At 41.4% G+C, this 27,965-nt stretch overlaps 1 protein-coding gene across 5 annotated transcripts in view; it reads right to left on the bottom strand.

Annotated features, from left to right (window-relative positions):
* Positions 1-27,965, bottom strand: part of GAREM1 (GRB2 associated regulator of MAPK1 subtype 1) — a 71,852-nt gene that overhangs the window by 23,782 nt on the left and 20,105 nt on the right. For all 5 annotated transcript variants that reach the window (XM_083517706.1, XM_083517703.1, XM_083517704.1 and 2 more), the window contains one exon: positions 27,549-27,689. In XM_083517706.1, coding sequence (XP_083373832.1) covers positions 27,549-27,554 — 6 coding nt within the window. In that variant the 5' untranslated portion in view covers positions 27,555-27,689. The remainder of the gene's footprint in view (positions 1-27,548; positions 27,690-27,965) is intronic.

Here is a 27,965-nt window from a genome sequence, read left to right as displayed (position 1 = left end):
GACATTGCTAACCTTTGGCAACTTGTCCCCATATTTCATTTCAGATGCTAAGATGTATACAGCTTGAAAAAGGCAAATTATAGTTCAACAACTGGCTCTGTGGAACTTTGGGGAAAGTTGTTGATAACACATTTCCAATGGTTAATTCAGAAATGCTTTCTCTCTGTGAAAGTTGTGTTTCCACGTACAATTAAAAACACTTTCCAGTATAGACAAGGAAATTAACCAGTTCTAGGTTTTTGCGGGGGGGGGGGGGGGAGGAAAGACCTGAGCAGGAAGGAACCAAAAATGTACACAGGCAGGCATTTCAGCAAAAACATGGATATGTGTTGAGGCGGTGGGGGGGGGGGAGAAGAGACAAAAAAGTTCAGAGGAATTTTAATACTAAATACAGTAAGCCACAACAAAATTAAAACTGACTTGCAGTTGAAGCAGGGAGAGAAGGCACAGGGAACACATGCACACAAACTCCTACACCCCAAGGCCACAATTTTATTGCTTAAGCTTCCATGAATTTGGTGTGGGAAGGACACTATCAGCAGACAAATCCAGAGGTCATTTCCTGTGTAGGAAGAATGGCCTAAAATAGAACACAGAATTAAATTCTCATGCTACCCAGGGTCACACAAAACTGCCCCATATTTCAAGACCAGAGGTGGAGTAATCTCAGTCAGGGTCTACCTGTAAGTTCCTCCCTATCCCAGAAGCATTCAGCTGGTTAGTTTGGATGGGTAGGACACCCTTATTAGGTGGGTGACACTCAAACATAGGTTAGCACACTCTACAGCTCCTGAACCTTGCTGGGCTTCGGGAGTGATGAGATAAAAAATTGCCACAAACCAACAGGCAGGGGCATCACTAGGCGCTTAAACAACTCAGGACAAAGTCCCATGGCACAATTTCACATATGTTATTTTATATATGTAGCTATCCTACAAAATTAAGATGTTGAGTGGATCAGGTTTTACCAGCAATGCACTCTGCAGTGTGCCCAGACTCACAGTAAGTTTAAAAACTTATTATGTTTAAGAAAAGGGTGAGAAAGACGCAGGAGAGCCAAGAGCTATGACAGAAGCCGCTGTCAAATGCATGCAGACCGGTAACTTAGTATCATCAACCTGCAAAATAAAACTGAGCTCAGCAAGATATCCTCCCACCTGAGAAACAAAAGAGAATTCGAGACTTCCCATTTTTCTTTTACAAATAATATGGTAAGAGTGACAAGTGATATCCCTCAAGACAAGTAGAATGCAAAGGAGCTGGGACCCACTATGTAGCTATTTCATTTGTTCCTTGTCAGGGGGAAAAACAACCTACCACCACCAGACTTGCAGGCACAGAACAAGGACTTTCAAAGAAGATAAGCATAGCTGTTGGTTTAAGACTTATGTTGTACTTACAACATGAGCTTCCTGTAAACCTTGAAGAAGTTTAACATGTATTGGGGGAGGGGGGAATCTCTGTTTGCCCTGACTTCTTCACTCCTTAGATTAGATGCTCATGTATCATGGAAATTTTAACTCAGAAAGAACCACAACATGATTTTGGAAGCCAGTACTGTTGTGTTCCATTGGTCGAACACCTCAGACAGAATCTCAAAGCCAGACAAAACCTTGTTCACCTCGCTGTGCAGAGTTAAAGTGTATTATTCCAGAATATAAACCAGCCAGCTCACAAAAAGTACCAAGCTGCTTCTTCTTTGGATCTATTAAGTATTTCCACCAAAAAATAAATAAAAAAAATGTAATGACAACATTTATAGGATGGTGCAAATAGGCATGTTTGAACTACTTTAACAGCACATCAGACATGCTTTTTATATATTGCAAATGGCAACAGTAGAAGAAATGGAGAAAGAGGAGCTATAAAGAAAATTATTGGGGTAATTAATGAATTCCGCTGGCATTCTGCATGTAAAAGTTGGATGTTCTTGACTACCCATCCCTCCACCGCTCCAATGATGATTCAGATATGTCCAGGGAGTGGAAGCTGTGGCCCCAAAGACATTATTAGACAACAACCCACATCATCCCTGACCACTGGCTATGCTGGTTGGAGCTGATAGGAATTGTAGTCCAACAACATCTTGTGGTTCACACATTCCCCATCCCTGAAGCAGATGAAGGAAGAAGAGAAATCCTGCAGCATAATATTTCAACCTTTGTGTGATTTGGCATGCTCAGTGCAGCAGTGCTGGCTCCTATTCTGAAAAAACACCATTTTGTCCACTGGCCTCAAAAGTTGTCCAAGAACCATGGAGTTAAAATCCACAAAACAAGCTACCGATATATTCGTTTCAGCTTCTGGAACTAGTCAAGATTCTAGGAAATACACCCAGAATGGACAGAAGTTTCTGCTTTATCTGGTAAGTCAGAAAGTTCCATCTGTATCTCTCATCAGGTAATTTGCCTTCCTTGAAATTCTGCTTACAAGACATTTATTTGTCTGCAGAAGAAGTTAACAACTTCCATATATATATATATATATATATATTCCTTTTTAGACAAGAAGCCCTGGAAAACTCTCATGAGAATTTGAAAGGGAAAATAATTATGAAGCTATCTAATCCTATCATGTTTCTCTGCTACTGCAAGGATCTTGCAGTAACACATGATAGTTTTAATCTAAGTCTAAGTAATCAAACATCTACTGCTGGTTTCCCACTTCTGCTTACAGAAGGAGAGCTGCACTCATGAAAGAAGTCCTTCCGTGAGTGGAAGCTCCATCTATGAAATGCTTCTTAAGCCCATTTAGGTCAGGTTTTTAAAAGGGAATTGTTTTTTAAAAAGCTAAGTCATATTTTTAGTTATAAGAACAGTGGACCTCTTGTCATTTTAGTAACATTGGTTGATGGCTGAGATATGGTAATTTCTTTCTAAGGTGGGGGTACCATCATGGAGCCTTTCAGATGTTCAATTACATCAACCCTGGCCCAGCATGGCCATTGTTTAAGGATAATAGGTGTTGTGATCCAACAACATTTTTAGGGGTTTTTTAAAAATCTCATCCCATTTTTCAGTTATAAGAGGTTGAAATTTCAAAAAACTGACGATTTTGGCCTTGTCGGACTACACAGAAACCTTAAAAACTCAGCCCATAATTGATAGATGTCAAAACTAAAAACACCAGTCTCTTCAGAACTTCATGAGCTTTAGTATTATATGTCACATGCTGAACTTACTTTAAATTTTAAATTTAAGTTACAAAAAAAGCTGGATCAATTGCTTTGGAATGACCCTTAAATGAAACACAGAATTCCCTTTTTAAAAAATAAGGCACTATTTGGACTTACATGTAGGGGGAGAGGCAGGGTGCCTATCTGGAGCATAGATGGGAAAAAAGAGAGCAAAACTGAAGACTAAATTAATACTGGAATCTGAAACAAGTAGATTTGTTTGCATTGCAAAGGCAACAGACTCAATGCAAAGGAGAAACCCGCATTTTCTGAAGTATATCTCATTAACAAAGCAGGGATTAGGTCACATACCGAATGGCTCATACAAGAGCAGAAGAATACAAAACAAATAACAAAAAAATACCCTGTTTTATTGTATAAATGTCTTGAGGTTTTGCGCTCCAGTTGGTCTTTAAACCATCAAAACATGTGTCCCTGCAGCTTTTGTTAATGAAGCTGGGAATGTTATAAAAAATGAACAGGTGAAAATAATCAGAGATTCATTCAACAACTTGGCTGCTAGAGATAATAACTGAATAAATGACCACAAACCACTTAACCAACTACGTGTGGGGAAAGGAGAGGAACCTACTTCTATCCTGCCTGTAGAGGAGAGAGAGAGATTCTTATATTTTCTCCCGCCTGCCTACAGCCATGACACATGATCACTGGCATACCAGCCTGCACAAGGATACATTGTCCCTCCCCTGGGACAGAAAGGTCTGTGTATGCTTGACCACCCACCTGCTCATTTTGTGAATCCACAAGGATCTGATTCTTCAAGATTCTGAGGCAAGATTACACAAATGAGAAGAAGGCTTACGATGGTTTAAAATAATTTCACACTAAGCACTGGTGTGTTGAGGGTAGAAATTCCACAACTCTTGATTTTATAAGAGTGAGAATATCATAGGACCTCTAAACGTTGAGAGGGGAGGAAATGAATATCCCATGAGGAAGTACTGAGTACCTTTCTTTAAATTCTAGATGTGCTTTTTTCTTGAATGTCAGCTGTTTCCAATATTTCCAGAGGCATAAATCAAACCCAGCAGACAGCTTCCAATGCTTAACTCATTCTACATAGTCAAATTACAATAGTCCAAAACTTGAAATGATCTATTACAAAAGCAATGAGGAGATACATGACTCTGTTATAGCAATGTTACAAGTTAACAAGCAAAAAGGAGAGACTATTGTTTACCATGAACAAAAGAGAATGTGACTAGAATTTCAAGCTAGATTATAGATTAGTTGAAATTCCTGAAGTTCAAATAAGGATAATTAAGCTTGCTATGGTTACCAAAGCATGGTTGTTTGTTGATAATATTCAGGGTTGTTATCTTGTGGCTGATTTAGAAGTGATTACTTGACCATTCTTTTTGATCATCCTCTCAACGGGGCGAAAACACAAAACAAGGATTCAACACTTCAAAAGACAGATTATCTGATTTTGAATTTCCCACTAACTGGCCCAGGTCAGTTTTATGGATTTGGGTCTGAACCCAGGTTGTAGTGGATCTAGATAATCAGTCTCATCAAGAAATACCTGCAGTTGCTCCACAAAGCATTTATAATATTCAAAATATTCAAAACAGTTAAACCTAAGATCTGCTTCTCATATGTGTTCGGATGCGACTTTTCCTCTAGAAGTACTCTCATGAGTGCCTGTGTGGAGAGGAAAAACACAGATGATGTGCTAAGCTACTCTTGAACCAAATTGCCTACCATACTAGACCAGAGGTGTAGTTAACCTACTTCTCTGCTAACTGCATTGCAGCTACTTGGCAGTGCTGTAGTACTGATTAGGGAAATTAAACTGCAACTGGCATTCCTCTACAGAATCAATTACTTATTTCAAGGAGAGCTGAAACACAAGGGTTCAAATGCTGGGTGGTGTCTTTTTAACTGTAGTCAATACAAAATGCACTTGTACTCATTCTCAAATTTACTGCCTTATTTTCTCTCTCCACACATATGCATTTTAATGAAGTGAAAATCCATTAATGCTAAGATGTCAAGAATTACTTTGGTTGATTCATCCTTTCTGGCTTTTAGCCACATGTGAAATTAGTACCACATAATCTATAGACCATGCAAAACTTCAGTTTGTTTCATGCATTGGCACTCTGATTAAACAGATTTTTCCTCAAGCATTTTCCATCTTACAAGATTACCATGCTCCACAACATTCCTGATTCCGAGCTCATTGCCCTCATTTCAGAGACAGAGGGTCACAGCTTAAGCTCTCATTCCAGAAACGCAGACAAGAAACTAGGTTATTATGTATGTTGGGTTCTTTTACTCAAATGAAAACTTTAAGATTCCAAGATCCTGTATAAAAGTCAAGAAACTGACAGGAATGAAATACAGAAAAGGCATATTAAGAGAAGTGTAAACTAGAACCTGCTCTGGTTCCTATCCAAAACCAGGCAACTGAGGAGTTTTCTTCTAAGTAAGGAAGTATATCAGTCCAACAGTACAAACCCAGCAACTAGGAAAGGGTAGAATTGAGTCCAGGTGCTCTCACAGTGCAGAGGAACAGCAACAACAATCCAATCTAAGGGCAAAGGCCAAGGCTCAAGAGTCCAAGATTACAGCAAGAGGTCCAAGACTGCATGGGAACTGTAACGTTGTTCCAACAAGTTCTCCCATCAAACTTTTAAGGAGAGGCAGAAAACAGAAATGTGCCTCCCCACCTGTCCCTGGGAGAGATTGCTGGATGCTGCTGCATAGTCTCATCCCCCTCCCCTCTCCTCCTTATACTCTGGTGCTTCCCACTCCTGGTCAGAATCCAAGGACTCAAATGGCACCACAACACAACTAATTCAGCAGAGAATAAAAGGCAGTAAAAAAAGTATTTGAAGGAGCACCTGCCCCTGTACTTTTGACCCAGACTTTACAATTGAGAGAGAGAGGCCCTGGGTGGTTCCATCAGCAGGATCAGGAAGGGGCAGGGCATTCCTGGTGGTGGTGCCCTGATTATACAACTCCCACCAAGGTGAAAATCAGGCATTCCCCCACCTAGGCTATATTAAGGCAGCATGTTAAAATGTACCTACCGTATTTTTCGTCCCATAGGACGCTCCGCCCCATAGGACGCACCTAGTTTTTTTGGGGGGAAATAAAGGAAAAATTTCCCCCCTTTATTTCCCCCCAAAACCAGGTCGGGGAACAGCGGGATGGCGGCGCTGCGCCTCCCTGCTGTCCACCGAGCTTGTGGGGCTGGCCGATGTCTGCCTGGCGCGATGGGCGCTCTGCTTCAGGGCGCCCCTCGCACCGGGTGGCAGGCTGCTATCCGCAGCGTGGGGAGCCCTGCGGGGACTCCCGCAGGGCTCCCCACGCTGAGGATGTCTGCCCAACGCGCGGGGCGCTCTGCTTCAGGGCGCCCCGTGCGCCCGGCGGCAGGCTGCTATCTGCAGCGTGGGGAGCCCTGCGGGAACTCCCGTAGGGCTCCTCACACTGCGGATGTCTGCCCGGCGCGCGGGGCGCTCTGCTTCAGGGCACCCCATGCGCCGGGCGGCAGGCTGCTATCCGCAGCCTAGGGAGCCCTGCGGGAACTCCCGTGGGCTCCCCAGGCTTGCTGATAGCTTCCTGAAGCCTGGGGAGCGAGAGGGGTTGGTGCGCACTGACCCCTCTCGCTCTCCAAGCTTCAGCGAAAGCCTGTATTCGTCCCATAGGACGCACACAGATTTCCCCTTCATTTTTGGAGGGGGAAAAGTGTGTCCTATAGGGCGAAAAATACAGTATATTTACCAGGCCCGTGGGAGCATAACTGAAGAAGGTGTCAATTGCATTGATGGAAGATATTAACTGTTGTCATTTATAGTATGTTTTGACTGATGCGTTATCATTTGTATTATTTTCTGTTGTTAGCTGTTTGGGGATCCCCTTGGAAGGAAGGGCAAGATATGGAACTAATAAAAATGAATAAATGCTTATATAAAACACAACCTTTCTATTCCTTACCTACACCCCTTTCCCCTTGCAGTCCCTTATTACTAGGCTGCCCTTTTTAGGTGCCCCCTTAGAACACATCAGTTCACCTGGCTAATACCCTTCTCCCCTTTTACTTTCTTTCTCCCTTCCTCACCAATGTGCCTTGTCTTTATCCTTAGGTTACAAACCTTTTGCACGGCACTAAGAAATGTTAGGTGCCTTCTAAATAATGCATTTTAAAATGTATGTCTGATTATTTTTGCCTTAAATTTATCCCATCAAATTAAAAATAAGACCCGTAAGATGCAAATACTCCAATCCGAAATATTTTAAGTGGAAGCAAGTCCCACTGATTCCAAAGAAATCTGTCCTGATTATATACACACGTGATTCAAATTCAGTCACCTATTTCAACTAGACTTGCTCCCAAGTACACACAGAGCAGTAGCTTTGGTGACACTTGCTGTGCTCTAGATCAGGGAGAAAAGAATATTATATAAATTTCAACTCTTCTCAACCCAAATAGAATTGTGGCAGCGTGAGATATTTGTTCATCCAGTGCCAGACAGAGTGGAAATTACTTGACAAAGGAGTTCAGAATGACATATTCAGGTGGGCCGCGAAGCAGCTGTGTCACGGTCAGGAATTATTCAAGCATGCTAGAAATCATGTGCTGTGAACTTATCAAGAGAACCAGAATTTCATTTCCCAGAGATTTGTCACCTGTGAGCTTTAAGCTGTAGGCTTTTAGTACGGTCGTGTACACTGCCAATTCCCGAAGCGTTTCTTCTTGAATGAACACACAGTTAACCAAGACAGAGTAGCCGTCTTAGGTTATGAGATATGAACTCGGGGCTAATATAGCACTCTGTGGAAAGCCTATATTTTGCTCACTGCAGCTTGTATTATGATCTCTACACAAATAGATTTTAGAAAATAGTAGGGGGAGCACAAAAGGTTTCTGGGATGCATTGAGATAAGTACCTTCTTGATCCTGCTATTCTAAAATGCACAGGGGGAAAACCTCTAACTAATTGTAAAGTTTTCACTTGCCTTCCACTCTGTGGTGTCCATGGGGATGTTTTTGGTACAATCACTGGGCAGTTATATTCATGGGGATCAGTATGACAGAACTGCATTCCAATCCTAAACACATAAACTAAGCATACTGTATTTATATTCATAAATAAAACACATGATTTAGTTGGCCTTTTACACAAGCTTAGGGTTGCAGCTTAGGGTTGTGAATTTCCCCCTGCCCCGTCAAAAGCGTCATCAGCAGTACTTGATGAAAAGCACGAATACTTTTCCATAAAAAGTATACAGCTAGCGCTCAAAACAATCTTCATGAAAACAATGAAACAGCTTATGCTCATTCATCCCACCCTAAACTTCCCTTTTCAAATTGTGAACTCTTCTTCCGCTAAGCAAGTATTATTGCTGAAGATGCAGAGTGAAAAGTGTAACACCCAGCACCCACATTTCCCATTGGTGCCTTGTAGTACTATACTGTACTATGTTGGGTGAAGCATAGTATTAGATTTGGAAAACAAAGGGGGCCCCCTGTGGCCAGTCTCCTCTATTTGTCTGCCAGCAGATGGATTGGCTCCACCCATTACCCACTGATCTATTTCCCCAGACGTGGCTACAACCTATGCATGCTCAGAATGCAAGTGCATTGCATCTGCAGCACTTTGATCTCTTTCTTGAATGGGCAGGTGCTAGACAGCAGCACAACTGCTGCCGCAGTCAGCTAGGGATGGTGTCAGTGGATAGATGCTAGCTGGAGGAATACACAGGCAGGAGATGTTACCTTTCCAGTGCTCTCTGGCAGAAGACGTGGCACAATTCTCAGAATAAAACTCATGCAATGCTAACTTCTCAAAAGGAAAGACTTCAATTCCTTGAACAGTAGCAATTCATTGTTTAATCAGACCACAGAATTTCAGGCATGGACTGGGAATAGTAAATAATAGGCTTGCCATATCTCACCTTTCATTAATCTCTGAAATTTGCCTCCCTCTGCCCCCGCATAAAGGCCAAACATTCCTCGGCAACATGCTCTACTATATTAGGTGTTTGACCAGTGGTGTGTGAGTGCTCCAATATTGCCTTTGTCTCAGGTTCTCATTAACTGAAGCAAGTACAGTGGTACCTCAGGTTAAGTACTTAATTTGTTCCGGAGGTCGGTTCTTAAGCTGAAACTGTTCTTAACCTGAAGCACCACTTTAGCTAATGGGGCCTCCTGCTGCCACCGTGCCGCCAGAGCACGATTTCTGTTCTCATCCTGAAGCAAAGTTCTTAACCCGAGGTACTATTTCTGGGTTAGCGGACTCTGTAACCTGAAGCATATGTAACCTGAATCGTATGTAACCCGAGGTACCACTGTAGACACTGAGTTTATTACAGTCAGGTGGCTAGATATTATTTCAATAATTTTGAAAACTAATTCCACCAATATATTTTTAAAAATCTAGCTTTTGGAAACTTGGAAAACCAGGTGATGACTTTGTTAGTTTGTTTAAAAAGGAATTCCAGTTGTGAAGTAGTATATATTTCCTGCAGCCCAAGCAGGCCTTTCTTAATACAGAAAGCAAACACAGACAGTTTGCTTCTAGACAGCTGCTTATTGTGGGATGGGTTCTCATCACGAACTGTTTCACAATATTCATGCAGCATTGGTGGCATCAAAAAGGCCAGTTCAGTTCTTTTCCTCCCCTTAATTCAGATCTAACCCACTTCTGGGGGAAGTCTGGTAATTAAAAAAATGACAAAAACCTGAATGACCCAATTTCAATGTGGGGCAGAGCAGTCCTACAGATAGGAAGCCATCAGAATTTACATCATCTTAAATTAAGCCAGCATAAGTTACTCATATTCCAAACTCCTTTTAGGAGTGGGGCTTCTGCTGGCTGAGCATGCCTGAGGGAAGCCAAGCTTTTAAAACAGAGTTTGCCTTGCACCAGTCCTTTTGTCTGCACAAGTTCCACCAGTTTGCCAGGTCACGTGACTGAGCTAAAAGCAACCTGAATAGCTGTAAGCCTCTCCTTTCCCCATCCTCCCCCTGCCACATCTCTGGAACACCCCCTTTTAAAAACTTATGTCAATTTCACCCGCAGAGTTAGCATAGCCCAGGGTTCTTCCAAGCTGAGCAGGGATGAAGGAAGTATTACACCAATGAAGCCCTGGCTCAAGTGGGAAAGCCCAAAATCCACCTATTCCAAACTTACTCATCCTGGCAGATCTTGGGTTTGGACTGTGCTGTAAGGCCCCCCCCCCCCGGATGCTTTGCAAATGGGGTGCTTTTCCCACAAAACATAAAAAATAGTAGATTCACCCTTAACCTGCAAAGTTTTGGCTTAAGCTGGAATCACAGGACTTACTGTTCCTCCAAAAAGATCTATTTCAGAAGTCATGAACAAGGAAACTTTTTGTTGAGTACATTTCCTTTGAAAGGTGCCAGATAAGAATCTTTTTCACAGAGACCAGAACTTAATGGATTTTAAAGACCGATTCTCACTAACACAACCAATCGATCTAAATCACTACAGGAAAGAGAGCAGAAGAGACAGTAAAAATTAAGCTAAATAACATACTGAAACTGTCTCTAATTAATGGCATATTATTTTATTGGCTTAACACTGAAGGAAGCCTGGCAATCACATGTCAGACATTTCTTTCTATGGAGAAGGGAGAAGTCCATATTGATTAATTTCTTTGGAATATGTTTAGCGCAACTGTTTTTATCATTACATTTTAAAAGCGATTGCCCTAAAGTGTCCTCAGATGAACTGTGTCTTTTATGACCAGTGCAGCCCGGCAAAGTGCAATTTCAGGGAAATAATCTCTTTAATTCAAGCCTGCTCCTGGTGCCTTTGGTCTAATTACTTGCTTCCTGTTGCTCCTCCTGATGGCTTTTGCCCAATTAACTAAACTGAGGGAGCCTATGGTTAGGAAGTAGTAAGGACCTTTCTTCTAAAGCTGGAGAGGTAAGCACTAGGAGGGTTGGCTGTTGCTAGCAGGATTCTGCCCTGCAGCATCTCTCTGCTACAGTGACTCCACCTCCTAACTTGGCCCCACAGTGGGCCTGACGACCAACACTGCTCCCTCGCCTAGTGACTGCCATGAGACCACGCCTGCCCCAAATACATACAATTACTCGAGGCCTCCCTCTGATGCTGCTCCTGAGCACAGCAGTACATTTCAGTTAGTGGCCAGGGTGGGTGGGGCGAGATAAGAATCTGGCTTGCTGGACCAAAAAGCTTCCCCACAGCAGGTGGAGAGTAATGATGAGCTGAAATTGTTTCCCACCTCCAAGACAGATTTTTTAATCTCCCCACACTCCACATTTCCATGGGGCCAACTGTGACAAGTGAATCATCTGATGTGATAATGATGCCAGATAATTGACATCTGTCAATGGGAAGTGCTGCAGAAGAGGCTTTTCAGCCACTGCCAACATACATTGTCTGTAAAGCCCCTTTCAGCTGAACTTCAGATTTGTTGGTTCCATACTTAATAAAATATGACATCAGGTGTAGGGCAGGCAAGTGTGGCATGGCTGAAACAGCCTGGAGAACCAAATTTGGTCCATGGGTCACAGGTTCTCCACACCTGTTCTACAACCACAAATAGGCAGCAGCAGAAGGCTGCTATCCTAAGTAAGTCCTATTCTTTGGATACTTACAACTTACTACTGTTTGCACCATTTTGCTGAAGTGAAACTGCACAAATTAAAAATAAAAAGCAAGAGAACAGCAGACAATTAAGGGTGAGAAGATGAGGAGGAACATCCTTATAATTAAAACTGATTAAAGTGATGGCTTCGAGAAAACTCTGGAGGAGGTGGGAATATGGATCATCATCAATCTGGAAATGTTTAATTAAAGCCATTCCAAAGGAGTGGGGGAAGGGGGAGCACAAATACTTGCCCACCCTCTGTGTGGTGGAACATAAGTTGTGCATAGGGAAATAAGCCTGCGATACTTGGCAGGTGTAGATGCTTGGCTGAAGTTTTGGGCATACTAAAAAGCAGGATGTAACTATTGGATTGCATTAAGAGTTTGAAAGCACATGAGCCCACTTACACCTGTACGGAATACCTTGGAATAACTGTACTGTAAGGTTGTCATACCTACCAAACATACCTGTTTCAACTATGTAGCTTTTCAGACAGCAAACCTTAACTTCAGTTCCTAAAGTACCTTGTAGAGCTAAATGTAACCCCCTGCCCCCCAAAAAGTACCATGGTGGTTGGCTATCAGCCTCCTTGGCATTAAATTCTTCCATTTTCTTCTACCTGAGCCTGTCTGTATATTGAAAAAAATCTCTGGAGGTTCTTCCCTGTCTGCTAACACCTTCTGAGGTTAGGTAGGTGGGAAGAGGAGAGGGGGCCTTGTTAACAGTAGTAACAAATGATTCCTCTTACCAGGCGCCTAATTTACTATATTTTTGGCACCAGGTCAAAACCTGCTTACTCTCCCAAACTTTTTAATTTATCTGCATTGGTTTTTAACTTGACTTTGTGTGCTTTCATAAACTGAAACGGTAAAGGTTATCTGCAGTTTTTAACATCACCCTTCTTTTATTATTTTATTTATTGGATTTATGTCCTGCCCTTTCTCCCCAAGGAGTCTGCAAGGTACCCTGGCAATAGAAACATTGAAGAGCAAACAGGGCACACACTTTTTTTTTAAATGAAATAAAGAAATGTTGGTGATTTATGGCTGAACTCAGCCCTATTTTGCAAAATGTACTGAGAACTGGCTGAGCTGCTTCCAGCAATGACTAAAGGATTTCAAAGAAGAGGGGAAGGATGAGAACCAGACCTGAATGAGGTAAGAGGCGAAAAGTTTTTATTCTGAAAAGGCAGAACACTATCTTATCTGAATAATATTTCAATACAATGTGGGGTTATGTCATTCAATTCCATAATTGTTGCAGCAAAAAATTTCAGAGCAATGGTATCCTTGTTGTTATTTAGTCGTTTAGTCGTGTCCGACTCTTCGTGACCCCATGGACCAGAGCACGCCAGGCACTTCTGTCTTCCACTGCCTCCCGCAGTTTAGTCAGACTCATGCTGGTAGCTTCGAGAACACTATCCAACCATCTCGTCCTCTGTCGTCCCCTTCTCCTTGTGCCCTCCATCTTTCCCAACATCAGGGTCTTTTCCAGGGAGTCTTCTCTTCTCATGAGGTGGCCAAAGTATTGGAGCCTCAGCTTCACGATCTGTCTTTCCAGTGAGCATGGTATCCTTAAGTGGAACCTATAGGGTGACTTCATGGCTTCAACATCTAGCCTCATTTTTATTCATCCTACTACTTCTTGCTGTGGATAAAATATTGCCTGGTGAAGAATTCTGGGGAACAAAGACTTGAAACTATATTACAAGAAAAGGAGCTTACTGCAACCAATTTTCACCAAGTTACCCTTGAGGTAATTGGAGAGGAAATCTTGTGACAGCAGCATGTCAAGGAATGAAGGGAAGGGATACAGGGGAGTAAACCTAAGTCTCTCTTAAACACCACATATTCCCTGTTTTGGTCGCCTTCTACCTGCCATGACAAAGCCACTAAGCTGCATTTGGCAAGTGTACCTCTTCCTGTGTAGGTCCACATGGGAGGTCATCTTCAATAATGCTGATCTGGGAACCTTCTATAGGAGAGATCAACAGTACAGAGCAGGACCCTCTCAGTGATGGCCCCACCTCCGCTTGCTGATTTTTAGACACACTTTAGACAAAACTGCTAAGCACCACATGGTTGGAAAGGCCTTGTATAGCTAAGAGGAGGGGTGTCTTCTTGATCATGATTTGCTACTGTTCTAGGTCTTGTTTTTTAAAGGAAATCTCTTTATACATATATTTAGATTAGTGCTATCATCTCATTTTTTTAAAAAAAACCTTGGTCAATTGTCTTGAGCCCTGGGTTGATCAAACAAGTGTGCATGCTGGGAAAAACAATGATATATCTATATATGTCTATATCTATAACACAAACTTCCTGATCAATCAAGGCATCCGTTTGTCAATATAAATTTATATATATATATAAATGCATTATATTAGTCTCTTCATCATAGAATTTAAGAGGATCTCTGCTGGATCAGACTCAGGGCCTTATTTAGTCCAGCTTGCGGGAAGCCCCACAAGCAAGACATGAGAGCAACATAGCCTTTTCCTGTTGCTGCTCTCCAACTACAGTGGAACCTCGGGTTATGAGGGGATCCGTTCTGGAGGTCCCGCCGCAACCTGAAAATGATGCTCATCGAAGTGCTGTGTCTGCGCATGCACGATTTAGCACTTCTGTGCATGCTCGAGTGGCGAACCCGGAAGTAACCCATTCCGGTACTTCCGGGTTTGCCACGGATCTTCCCAGAGGAGGACGCAGAACGAGGTTTGACTGTAGTGGGAAATGAAAATTGATTAAATGTTGCTGCCTTAATTTTTATTTTTTGCTTTTGAGAGCCATTTTGAGCACAAATATTTTAGAGAAATAAGATGAATCCCTAAAGCAATCTTTTGATGTCAAGGTAAAACACCATGAAACAGCATCCCAGAATTCAACCTTGTGTACAACTAACTCGGGCTGGATTTTGATGCACAAAACAGTCACTTTTCTGAGCCAGGAAAATCTACTGCTCTGCCCTTATTTAAGGGAATGGCACATTCCTATGTACAGTTACTTGGGAGGAAGCTTTATTGGACACATAGAACTGTAGAGCTGGAAGGGACCACAAAGATCATCCAGTCCTCACTTCAGAGAAAAAACAGATGTAGGATTAGGCACTATATTATGAATGCTTAATACTAAATGTTAAGTGAATACATTTTGACCATCACAATACTATAGTCACTTGTTTTCAGTATTTTTGATCATTTTCCAAGTTACATTTCCTACATTAGCATTCCACAGCTGGTGCTCTCCCCTCCCCACACTTAATTGTGGGGCTGTATTACCTCATCTGTACATCAAAATTAAAAAAATGAAACTTCTAGTACTTTTTCTACTTTGATTGCTTGCCAACTTCTAAATCTCTTCAGCCTCTGCTAATCACATGTTTAAAATTAGGCTTCTTAACAAGTTTAAATTTGGGCTCAGCAGTGCTCCAAGCTATCGCTTCCCCTTTCCATTCATCCCCCAAAACCAGACCCCTGGAGAACTTTTCATGGTGCCTTAATGCCTCTATTTCTGGGTTGGTTAATAACAAAACAACAAACACAAAACTACCCCCCCCCTCAAATCTAAAGCATGAACAAAAGGTTTCATGGCACTGGATGTTTATAAGTCATACTAAACACAGATTGTGCAATGTATAGAAACAAAAGAGCATTCTGAACCCTTTTAAAAAGTATCCCAACTTAACCATAGGACAAATAATTTAACTTTAGAACAAATAATTAGTTCCACCATGTAATGATTCATTTATTCATATGGCACATAAAATTCACACCTCATACTTCACTATGTAAACCAAACTAAAAAGCAAGCAAGCCCAATCCTATATCCACCAATTCACAGCAACAGAACATTTTCTGGGAAACTTTCCCATTCAAATTTTTATGAGCAAGCACTTCACTGCTTTTGATAGTCAGCTGATGGGGGGGGGGGAGAACTTGCATTTTAATTTTTAAAAGATGAGAAGTGCAAGATAAATGAATATAAAGATTAAACCCAAATTTGCTTTGAAAGGAAAGGATATCATATTGTATATAGTTTAAAATTACTAACTGAACAAAGAGCACTGATATGTTGTATGAGTAAAGCTTTCATTTTGAAATTGCATTATGCTTCTCTTGTTAAAAGTTAGAAGACTAACCTTCCTGACATTAGCCACTTAAGACGATCCATTAAGGATTCACCGTTACTCAGACAAATATGACAAGATAAAGCATCAGAGAGATAACTCGGGCAGCCTAAGGTATTGTCTACTATTGCAAGTTCTCGGAAGTATCCTTCACTCTGAGAAGGCACATTTGTATGAAGCTCTCTGCAACAGGCACATGGTATTCCACTGGGGTCACACAGTCAAAGAGAAATAAATATCCGAACCATTTAAATATGGGATCAGCAGATTTTGTCAAAGTTGTATAACTTGCTGTTGAAATGGAATACACAGGATGAAACGGTGAAATCTGCTATGATTAAATGGGCACAAGATGTTGGACATAACATAATGATGGCTGACTGGGAACAGTTATGGACCACAGGTATGAAGTTTACGGCATGTAATGCCTTAAGAGAGAATATTATGAAAATGATATACAGGTGGTACATGACACCAGTCAAGCTTGCAAAAATCTATCATTTGCCCGATAATAAATGTTGGAAATGTAAAGAGACTGAAGGTACATTCTTTCACCTTTGGTGGACGTGCCCAAGGATTAAGGCTTTCTGGGAGATGATTTATAATGAAATGAAAAGGGTATTTAAATATACCTTTCTGAAGAAACCAGAGGCCTTTCTCCTGGGCATGGTCGGCCAAATGGTGCCAAAGAAGGACAGAACTTTCTTTATGTGTGCCACAACAGCAGCAAGAATACTTATTGCAAAGTATTGGAAGACACAAGATCTACCCACTCTGGAAGAGTGGCAGATGAAGGTGATGGACTACATGGAATTGGCGGAAATGACTGGCAGAATCCGAGACCAGGGAGAAGAGTCGGTGGAAGAAGATTGGAAGAAATTTAAAGATTATTTACAGAAATATTGCAAAATTAATGAATGTTAGAATGATGTCAGAATGAAGTTAAGTGGTTTAAGCAGCAATGTTATAAAGGTGTATGTAAAAATGGATTATTAACAGGTGAGAATCCAAAGTTATAATATATTAAGTTAAAGGATTAAGATAAAAACAAAGAGGGAAAGAAATTGCTGAATTAATTAACTGAATTGGAATACAAAAAAGGGAGGTGTGAGGAGGTCAGGGAAACAAGGAAATGAATGTAAGGTGGAAATATTGATGTATTTCTTTAAGTGTTTTTTATCTTTTTTTGTATTTTGTATTTTTCTTTTATTCTTATTTCTGTCTTTTTTTCTTTTCTTTTTATTTATGTAATATTTTTCTTTGAAACCTTAATAAATATCATTTTAAAAAAATTAAACATAGGATCAGCAGTCTAAGAGATACTTTGCTATATATAGGAATAGAACAATTACTAGAATATGGGTGTTACCTCCATGAATGCCCCTTGCTAATTACCAGGAGCAGCACCAAAAAAGTCTGAGGATGCAGCTTAACATAGAAAAAATTAATACATGAGAAATAAGGCAATTATTTTAATTATAATTCTTTTTCATTACAGACCACTGAGCACATTCCTCTGCAAGAGTTTGTCACTGATCCAATTTGGAACACTTATATAAAATTTCCTCTGCTCTTTTCTAAACCTTAAGGTTACATTTGAGGACTGCACGGCTGAAAAGGGTAGATTCCTTTCAGGAGTGAGACAGCAGCAAATCACACTGAGTAAGTGAAGTTAACTATTTATTAGAAGAAACAGGATCCACACAGGAGTGCCAGGCCGAATGAGTACAGAAATTCTTCTTCAGTAGGCCTTGTCCCTCCAAGGCAGCTGTGGAGACTGAAGACCTAAGTGGGTTTTTCTCAAGCAATCTGAGACTGCATCTGTGGGTCTGTCTCTGCTCCTCCCACTTCATGCCTCTTTTGGTCCTGGGGAGACCAGGGGGAAGGGAGATCTTGTTGCAGCAGGAGTGGGGGACACCTGTGCTTCTTCACCCACTTTAATGATCTCTGTCTCTTGGCCTCCCACATCCCACTTTCTTGGTTTCACTTCTATTGCTGATTCAAGACTACTCCCTGCCACAGACTCTCCCTCCTCACGTTAACTCTTCAGCTTCCAACACCTCCTCCCCCTCAGTCTTCTCCCTCTGACCGCTCATTGTTGTCCCACCACCAATCCCCAGGCTCTGAGCCTTCTTCCCAGGCTGGTTCCTTCTACCATTCCTCTGTATCCAACCAGTCCATGACAATACCTCAATATTTTCATTGGAGTCCGATTGTGTCTTTTTGGTAATGTCTGAAAAACATTAAGGAATCCAATGGCACCTAAGAAGCACACCTGAACATCACAATGGTTGCTCCTTTACATGCATTTGATGGGCTTTTTCAAACGCAGTTAAACATTACAGAAATGACACGGTGGGTACCATAGTAGAAATACAGGGGAAATAGACCCTTAGGGCCTAACCAGGTGTGGCTATCAGGTGCTGGAACTTCCCCAGCAGTGTCCAATAAGAACAACAACATTATGTGCGCTCATATTTTGAAAGGGGGGGGGCAATTGCCAGAAAGACAGGGGTTGCCAGCAGTCATATAGTCACCTGACTTCAGGTCCATGAAATATAATATGAAATGAGAACTACAAAATTTTTTTCTATTTTCGAAACTCCTATTTCTGTTTGTGTTGCTCATCAAGTCACTGGTACCTCTCCGATTTCCCTGACCTTCATACACTATCTTTTGCCCCTTGCATCCATATTTTATTTCATTTTTTACTGCAAATAGAAATAGAACTCTTATAATTCAAGTTATTCTGTTTGGTGTTTCTTTGATACTGAAACCAAGAGCAAGAAGGAATGCAATATCCCTGAAGCTTATACAGAATTAGACGGTCGCAGCAGTTTGGTGGAGAAACATGCCATTCTATTTTACAAGTCACAAGGGTAGGCTCAGAAGCAAAAGAATGCTAGAGTTCCTCTAGCTGCTCAGGAGTTTATTTTAAGCAAATGCTGCTTAACCCGTACGAGCTGAAAACATTTATCATGGTGTCAGTGATGCATTTAAAATCATCATCATCCCTTCCCAATATTAGCTCACTCTTACTTGGAATAATCTACATTCTCCAGTAAGCAATTTTCTGTGTGTCGCTTTAGGATACAAACTGTGCTGTCCCTTTTGACTTGTCATAGCACTTGCGTAAAACTGAAGGGAATCAGAGCAACAAAACCAAATTACACTACAAAAGGAGAACCTTAAAAGAAAAATCTCCAATACAGTGGTACCTCGGGTTACAGGCGCTTCAGGTTACAGACTCCATTAACCCAGAAATAGTACCTCAGGTTAAGAACTTTGCTTCAGGATGAGAACAGAAATCGTGCTCCGGCGGCGCAGCAGCAGTGGGAGGCCCCATTAGCTAAAGTGGTGCTTCAGGTTAAGAACAGTTTCAGGTTAAGAATGAACCTCCGGAACGAATTAAGTACGTAACCAGAGGTACCACTGTAGTTCATTTATGTAAAATACATGTGGCTTTTCCAAGCAGATGGAGACAAAGACGGCAAACAAAAAATGTATCCAATGTCTAGTTTAAAGAAACTTGATAGACAGCAATGGATCAGTTGTAGAACTAGTGGTTTAACTTTTTTTAGAAGGAGTAAGCTACACTTGCTGAAACTTAGGCCCCAAAGCTGGGGGTGTAGGGGCAAGTTGCCAATAAGAGGAGTAAAGGAAATGAATTGTGCACATTCCTCCATTAGCTGCATGATCCATCTCAAAGGTTAGATCCATTTTATCTTTGCAACAACCCTGTGAGGTAGGTTATGCTGAGGGAGAGTGACTGGCCCAAAGTCCCCGTATGATCTTCTTCACAGGGTGGGGGATTTGAACCCTGGTCTCCCAGGACAGGTTCTGGATCTAAGCCCTGGATAGCACAGAGGTAAAGAGTTGCTGGTGATAATGTGAGTGTAGGCATCATGTTTTGTCCCCATGTACATCAGCACCTCTGCATGAGTGCAGCCCTGCTGAGAAATCAAAGGTGAGCAACACATCAAGGTCATCAAATATGAACCAACCCCCTACTAATTATGTTAGCCCTTAATTCCATAGCCAGAGATATTGTTCTATATAGCAAGGATGGGGGACCTGTGATCCTTCAGGTCTTGCAGGACTACAACTCCTATCAGCCCCAGTCAGTATGACCAATTGCTTGGGATGATGGAAGTTGTAGTCCAACAACTTTTGGAAGGTCACGGGGCTGATGTCCTTGCCCTGAAGGAAAGTAATACAAGTTAGCATTTAAAAATCAATCAATCAAATGAAAAGAAGAAGGAGGAGGAGAAGTTCAGTAGAGATGAATAATTTTGCTAATAAATTCACAAAATTGCTTTCATGTTAAAAGAATCCTTTTCCTGCTAAGGTTTCAGTCTGGCCAGGAAGCCAATTGTGTGAAAGAAAAGCTATTAAGTTGCAAGGTGCACTTTTATAGTCAGTGGGTCACCAACACTTGTCTGGAAAGAGCAGGCTCTTTGATAAATCCTAATTTATAAAAGGCCAAAGTGCTTAGGATTCATACGGAATCACATTATGCTGCCATCTGTTATTTGCAACTGTTAGAGACAATGGATCATGCACTTTCCCCTGGCTCTCTCACACTACATAGAGAGCGATGCAGGTAGTGTTTTGCTATACTAGCAAGAAGATTATTAGTACTCAGACACTTTAAATAAATCCAGGTTAATTGAGAACGAACAGTGCATCTGTTCCGGTCTGCTTTCAGACTACTTCGATTTTTCTGGTTTCTTGCAGTGAAGGAGCCCCCCCCCTCTCCCCACAATGCATAGAGAAAATGCTTTAGCATTATAGATGACTTTTCAGTGATTGTACATTATGTGTAATGCACACAATAGGTATTTGTTCGCAATGAACTGCTAAGCAGTGAGCCTCAGTTCAGCAACAGCCGCTGCCTAGTACCACAATTCAGTCACAGTCCGAGAAATCTATGATGTCAGTTGCTTTAATAGGCCAGGCTGACGTGCCTGGCACTGACTCCCAGACATGAAGCGCTTCTCGTTTCCATGGGGAAGATTGCTGACTGAGGTATTCCAACCACACTTCCTACCAGCATTCTCTAGACCAAGGCGTGCACACATACACATCTGAGCAAACATTGAACAGTATGACGTAACCTGACACCATAGGTGTTTTCAATGCCTGCCTTTTAAAAGCATCAGGAGTCCCAAATCCATTACAGATTGAAACAGCCATTCAATTCAAACAGTTCCTTCCCCAGTGGAATTAATATTTCTGGGATCCAAGGGCTGTATCTGGTCTCCTTTACCAATGATTTTGAAAGGTGGCTGGAGGAGAGTTGCGTTGCTACAACAATTTACAAACAGGGGAAACAACCCCAGTGAAGACAAAGTTGTAAGGGGAGAGGAGAGGAGAGGAGGGGAGGCCATGCTTCAGAGAGTGAACAGAGGTAAAGGATAAGGCAGCCTCTTGAGTAACCAGGTCTATATCTATATCTATCTATCTATCTATCTATCTATCTATCTATCTATCTATCTATCTATGAATGACATGACTTTATGTTTGAGTAGCAGAATCTTGAACTTGGCCCAGAAGGAGACTAGCAAGTTAAGGAGCTAGCAATGTAGCCACTGCACTCTGCACCAGCTGCAGCCTCCAGATCAAGCTTAAGGGTAGCCCCACATTGCAGATATCCAACCTAGAAGTTCCCTGTGTGTGTGTGAGCCAAACTATACTGATCTTAGCCACCAAGGAAACGGGTGCCTCTAATGACAGAACTAGATCCAGGAGTTCGCCCAAACTATGCTGTTCCTTCAGGTTGCTGTCAGAATCATAGTTCAAGAAAGGAGGAAATGTTATGAAGGAGTGTCTGATAACAAGGAGTAGAAAAGACAAATGATTCCAGGAAGAGACTTCAGGGTTTATGAATGAAAGAACACGCAAGGGTAGAAATGTGAGGAGCAGGCAAGGGAACTGAGCAGACTTATTAAAAGGAAAGGAAAGGAAAGGAATTGGAGCAGTCTTTGGTTCAGAGCATTCTGACACATCTGGGGTACACAGATGTACTAGGCTCTGAAGTAGAGTGGACAAATAGAAGGAAGGTCTCCAGCACTTTTCCAGAAACAGAAGAGCAGAAAAGTGGGTGCATTTGCTCCATTTTCCAATGTGACCACCCTGGAAACACTTAGAAGAAAGCAGGGACTATGTAAGAGCACACATATTCCTAGTTCACCCCCAGAAAACGGCAAGGGAGGGTGGGGGGAGGGGAAGAGTAGCCTCAAGGGGGTAATTTCTAGTTCTATAATTTTATGCCCAAAGTTGGAAATGACTATGGAGGAAGAGATAATGGAGAGGTAGACACCTACAGATTACATAATAGGGGATTATATTTAATAGCAGTGTTAAAGGCTTGAAAACACTATGGCAAGCAAACAGACAAATGTAGAAGCAAGATTGGCTGGTTTTCTTTTTCCAGGATTAAGACAATCCTAGCCAGCTGGAGCCCAGCTGTTGGGTCTCACTCTTCCTCCCTCTTCCTCCCACACATGCCCAGATACTCCCTTCTTGTTCTTTTATGCTTGGCTGTTAAGTGATCCTTGCAGGAAGCAACCTTGGCTCACACAATTAGCTCCCTGCCAAGTTTTTGCCCTGACCCAAATATTATTCATTTGGCACAGTGATTACCCTCCTTTTCTCACTAGGAAGCTTCAGACCCAAAGCAATATACATGCATACGAATCTGCAGTGGAAGCATGGCGATGCTGAAATAAACCACCAAATTCCTGTGTCCATAGCCAGCATTTTCCCCCCAGGTGGAAAGACTTGTCCCCTACTTAACATTCTGCCCTATAGCATTTTCTAAGCAGAAAAAGCTTCAAGGTTCTAGCCTGCCTGGAAATCTATTGCTTAGGAATGCCAAACACCTGCCTAACCCCCCCCCCCATTAAAATGTTGTCCATAAAACAGTCCCCACCAATGCATGTGTGGACGAACATCTGTCTTTATTCCATGACTGCTAAGCTTACTCAGCAGTCTTTGGCAAGTGACTTTATCAAAAGCTTTTTGAAAGTCCAGATTACACAATGCCCACTAGATCACCCCTATGCTTATCATTTTTGCAGAAGCTATGCCAGTTCTTCTTCAGCAAGATTTGTTCTTAATTGCTTGGTACTTTTATTTTTAATTATGTTTTCCACAAGTTTCCTCAGAACGGACAAAGCATATCTAATTAGGATTGATGCCATTGCCAAGTGGTGCCTCCTACACCCAGCCTGGACAGCTCATTCAGCTGATAACGTCAAAAGCCACAAGACATCCAAGAGAATCAGCAGGGTTGTACTGCCCCCCATCCCCTCTCAGCAAAGGTCATCCCATAGGGCACCCAAGGCAGCTTATTAACTTGCTTGCATTTTGGTGTAACAGGCTTCTGTTGCATGGGCAAATACGAATAATCAGAATGAATGATATGATTACCGGTGTACAGATAAATAGAAAGATGGCTATCATATCTCATCTCTGTCTCTTCTTATCCATGCTAAACATACCCAACTCCCTCCAAAGTTCCTCTAAGGCTTGGTTTCCAGACCCTTGATCATCTTGGTTGCCTTCTTCTGCACATGTTCCAGCTTCTCAATATCCTCCTTAAATTGTGGTGCCTAGAACTAGAGAGTACTCCAGGTATGGTCTGACCAAGGCAGAATAGAGTGGTACTATTACTTCCCTTGATCTAGACACCATAGCACAGTGTGCCCAAAGTAGTAGTCCAATCCTTTTAGAAACTAGCTCAGCTGACAATGATTCATTGCAGCTCAACTGCTTCACTCATCAAATCTGTGTACAAAGTAGCATTCAAGTTTAGCCAAGTATAGCTGCACAGGGGGAAACTTTGAAAATATTCAGAAAAGCAGCATGTTAAGACATGTGCTGATCATGTTATTTCCACTGCACTCAGAGGCACTGTGCATCTATCACTCTCCATACAACACAAAGAAGTAAGCTTTATTCTTTAGGGTTGTGTTTTGTTTTGTTTTTAAATTAAAGAATAGCTAGGTTTCCCCCACCAATTTGGAAAAAAAAACCTAAAGAGTTTCAAGAAGAGCTGTAGGCAAGGTTAATGCCCTAACAGTAGTTCCAGCTACTCTGTAGGCTGAAGGAATTGCAACACACTGTAGTGTGTTTCTTTGTAAACAAGGAATTGCAACACACCGTAGTGTGTTTCTTTGTAAATAAGGCAGAATAGTTCCCCTCACCTAAAACTAATACTTTAAACAAATGATCTCACTGAAGTGTGATGCCGTGGTGGCACTCTTCATTGCAAAGAAGTAGGAAGAGAGCTAGATGCCTTGTGACAGAGCATGCCCCCATCTGGCAGAAAGCCCAGATACCATGGGATGTCTTCAAGCTTGTTCTCAAATTATGTTTGAGGGTTATAGTAAGGTCTGAACATTAAGGGTTTTAAAAGATTTAAGGGGCTGGGTTTTTTTAGCGTATGCATTCTAAGACCCAACATACAGAGAGATCTAGGAGATGGTTCTGGGGAAGAACTTCCTTCTCTTCCCCTCTAGCAGCTCTTAAGATAAAGAAGCAGATCACCTGGAGCTTGCTGTAGTCCCCACCACCACGGCAGTCAGATTTTAAGGCACTTGAATGCCACAATGGAAGAACCTGGACTTCACATGTAGCCACTTTGCCCTCACTTTGAATAATGCAGCAATAACCCACTTTGAGGGTTGTTGTTTTACAGTCAAGCAGTATATAAACTGTACAAAATAAATAAAATGTTATACCAAAGACAGTTAAAGTAAGTTTGCTCAGGCTTATCCCAACTAGTGGACTCATCCATTTCATTTGGATTTTATGTATATTTTAATAAATTTGGTTTTATATGTTAACATTTATCTTCACTGGAATTTTATACTTCAAGATCTTTACACAGGAAGTGGTCTGTGTATATACATTACTTTAATAAAAACAAACAAACTGGGCAACAATATTATCAACTCCTTGTTCCCTCTTCTGGATTTAGAACTTGTATCCCTTTAAAGTTTGTCACAAGATGCCTGCATACAAGACACATATTCTCTCTCCTCTTCCTAGAGCAGGATCCATCAACCACAGGCACTGCATAGATCCATGTTGAAGCTCTACATGGGTATAATTTCTGCTTTTCTGAGGCAAGCAGAAAAAATGCATGACTGCTCTTTCAAGAGGTCAACCACACTCTTAAATCCCTAACATGGGCACACACAAGCCGGAAAATGCTTAAGTCAATCCACTCCATTTTCAACCTTGAGCTGGATCAGGAAACAAAGTTCAGTTCTTTCAGAAAGCATATTGAGTAGCAAGTGCTCCTTTAATCATTTTGTAACATGGTTAACTCCCTGACACAGAATTTCACTCTTTAATGATGACAGACTTGGCATCACTAACCCTGGGAAAAGACACTGTGTGCTGTCAAACAAGAGCAAACTCTTGCCTTTGAACTTCTGCAATATTTACTCTTTTGCATATATCCCATATATACTTCACGTTATACACAATACTTTTGATCTTATTTCCACATGGGTATAGAAGTTATTATATGTAGTGCTGGTCTTCTGTTTTTAATCATTCTAAACTGAACTGGGTAGAGCCTCAATTTCTAGATTCCATTCATGGATTTGTATCTGCACCACAAAGCAAAGCTATTTACACTAATAACTTCTCCAAAGAATCTTGGTAACTGTAGCAGAAGAAAACACAGCAATCATAACCAGGGGACTTCAGGAAAGGCCATGGCAATCAATGTTTTACAACTATTTTCTGCTGATGGTGTAGATGTGGTTTGGGAAGCAAAAGGAAAGAAATGTTACAAGTGGAATGTATTCAGGAACCACATAACAAATATAGCACACCAGTAACTGCTTTGAATGAGTTCCCTGTAGTAATTTTATCATATAATGCAGGGGATTAAGATTCAGAAACTGAAGATAGGAAGAGAAAGTGCCTATGATGTGGAAGATGAAGTTGCTTTTTATATTACTCATCTGAATTGCACCTCTGTATTGTTTTTTAGTTTCCTTGCAGAATCACTAAATTCATAAATGAGTTGTTTGGGTGAGAGAGAGAGCACATTATGACAAACACAAGTAACATTATCAGATGGTGATCAAATTATAAAGGCCCTCAGAGGTACTCTTTAAATTGCAGTTAAAGTCTAATAGTCTCTCAAGAAAAAGCCTGCCAACTGATCCATAGAGCCACTGAGTGTACGTAGTAGGAAACTGGCCTCTGATTGCCCCACAATAGATGTACCAGTAACTTTGGCAAATTTCAGTACTGTAAAATGCTAATAGGATTTATTGTTGCCAGTTGTGTTCCTAAGTAACACTTTTTATTTAAAGATGGGAGACTGCAACTCCCATCACTCTTGACTACTGACCATGTTGGCTGGCGCTGATTGGAGTTATAGTCCAACAACATCTGGAGGACAGTAGGTTGGGGAACGCTACCCCAGGTCCCCGTCCCTTCAACCCCTACCCTATAATTATTTTTCCTTTATAAGGAGAGGAAAATAAGATATAGTTCACATATTGCTGAAAACAGGAGGCTACTATTTAAGAATGAGTGGGAGAGTTCATATGATCATAACTCAGTGTGGTAAGTTGTGCTATGAATGTGCTTATAGCCCCTCCCTAAATGCAACTCTTCAATTAATTATAGTTTCCCATTTTGTCTGAACTATCGTTAACTATAATTAATGGAAGACTTCCTGCTCTGTTCACTTGCTTGCACAATGGGAGGATCAAAAGGGCTGCCTAGGTGATTCTGAGGCTCATTCCTATCTTGTCTTCTTAAGCAGAGACTTGATTGCCCCAGTACACTCATTGTTGCAGGCCAAGGGACCTTTTGGAACAGTGAAGCAAAAGGACACTGTTTTGATTAGAATTGCAGTCTTGACCCAGTTTTAAAAAGATATAAGAGAAAGGAAGCTTAAATGCAGCTAAGGAAATTTCAAATTATAGCTGTCACTTTATTTTTTTAAAAAACCCTGCACTAAAAAGGGGCCTGGTGAGCCTTGAACAGAAGGAGAAAGAGAAATGAAAAAAGTCCCCAGGAAAAGCAACAGACTGGCCACAACTATTTATTCCAGACAACAGGGAACTCTTAGAACTCAGCAGAAAGGGAAGGCATGCATGAACTTGCAGCGATGTCATAGGTTAGACTAAACAATAGTTGTTTACAAGAGAAAGTAAGTTTTTTAAAAAATGATCCTGATTGGCATCCGTTCCAAGTCCACATGCTTATTCAGAAGCACGTAGCACTGCTGCCAGGAACAGGCATAAGTAGGCTATCATGTGGCTCAGTACATTTTCAGGCATGATGTAGTTGGGCACCTGATCTTTTTTCAAAACAACTTTGGAGGACTGTTTTGCATGAGACTTGTACCACTTTTCTCCAGCAGCTAATGAAGCTTTCCTAGTTAAAATCACGATTTAGCAGTTTATACTGGTGCGTATCATCAGCTTGTAGGAATGAGATACAGCTCCTTTTCCGCACTTATTTTGTTAAAGTAATAGTCACCTTTGCTGTCAATTTTGCTTTCCTTTGCCAAGCAGCCAAAAAGCTGGCGTAATTGGTGGGCAACTCAGTCACCCTTTATTTTGCAGTTCAGAGCCAAAGCCACACTTACCAGCATAATGCACAGGAATTTCTATCTTCGGCCCTATGACGTAATGTCCCTCCTCCAGACTGTGAGCTGTAATTGTGGTCCACTGTCGGCATGAATGAATCAAAAGGTAATCACTCTCCCTAAGACCTTCTATAGCTTCTCCTGCAAAAAGAAAAAAAGAAAAGAGAGCAAACAATCAATACCATAATCAACATGTAGAATACTTTCAGATACCACATACAATGCTTGACCTAATATATTATAGTATATTAGTATAGTGGCCAACTGGTGGATCTGTGAAATCCCAGGTGCAAATCTAATCTCTGCAATGAATTTAGTATGTGGTTTTAGGCAAATAGCTGCCTCAGCTTTTGGACTGCATCTGCATTGTGGGTCTACAGTGCCAAATTCTCACAGGGTTACAGCAAGATTTATTGA

The sequence above is a fragment of the Podarcis liolepis genome (assembly GCF_965112155.1).
Source record: "Podarcis liolepis genome assembly, chromosome: 8".
Taxonomy (NCBI): domain Eukaryota; kingdom Metazoa; phylum Chordata; class Lepidosauria; order Squamata; family Lacertidae; genus Podarcis; species Podarcis liolepis.
The sequence above is the reverse complement of the archived record's forward strand: the minus strand, read 5'-3'. Positions and strand labels throughout refer to the sequence as shown.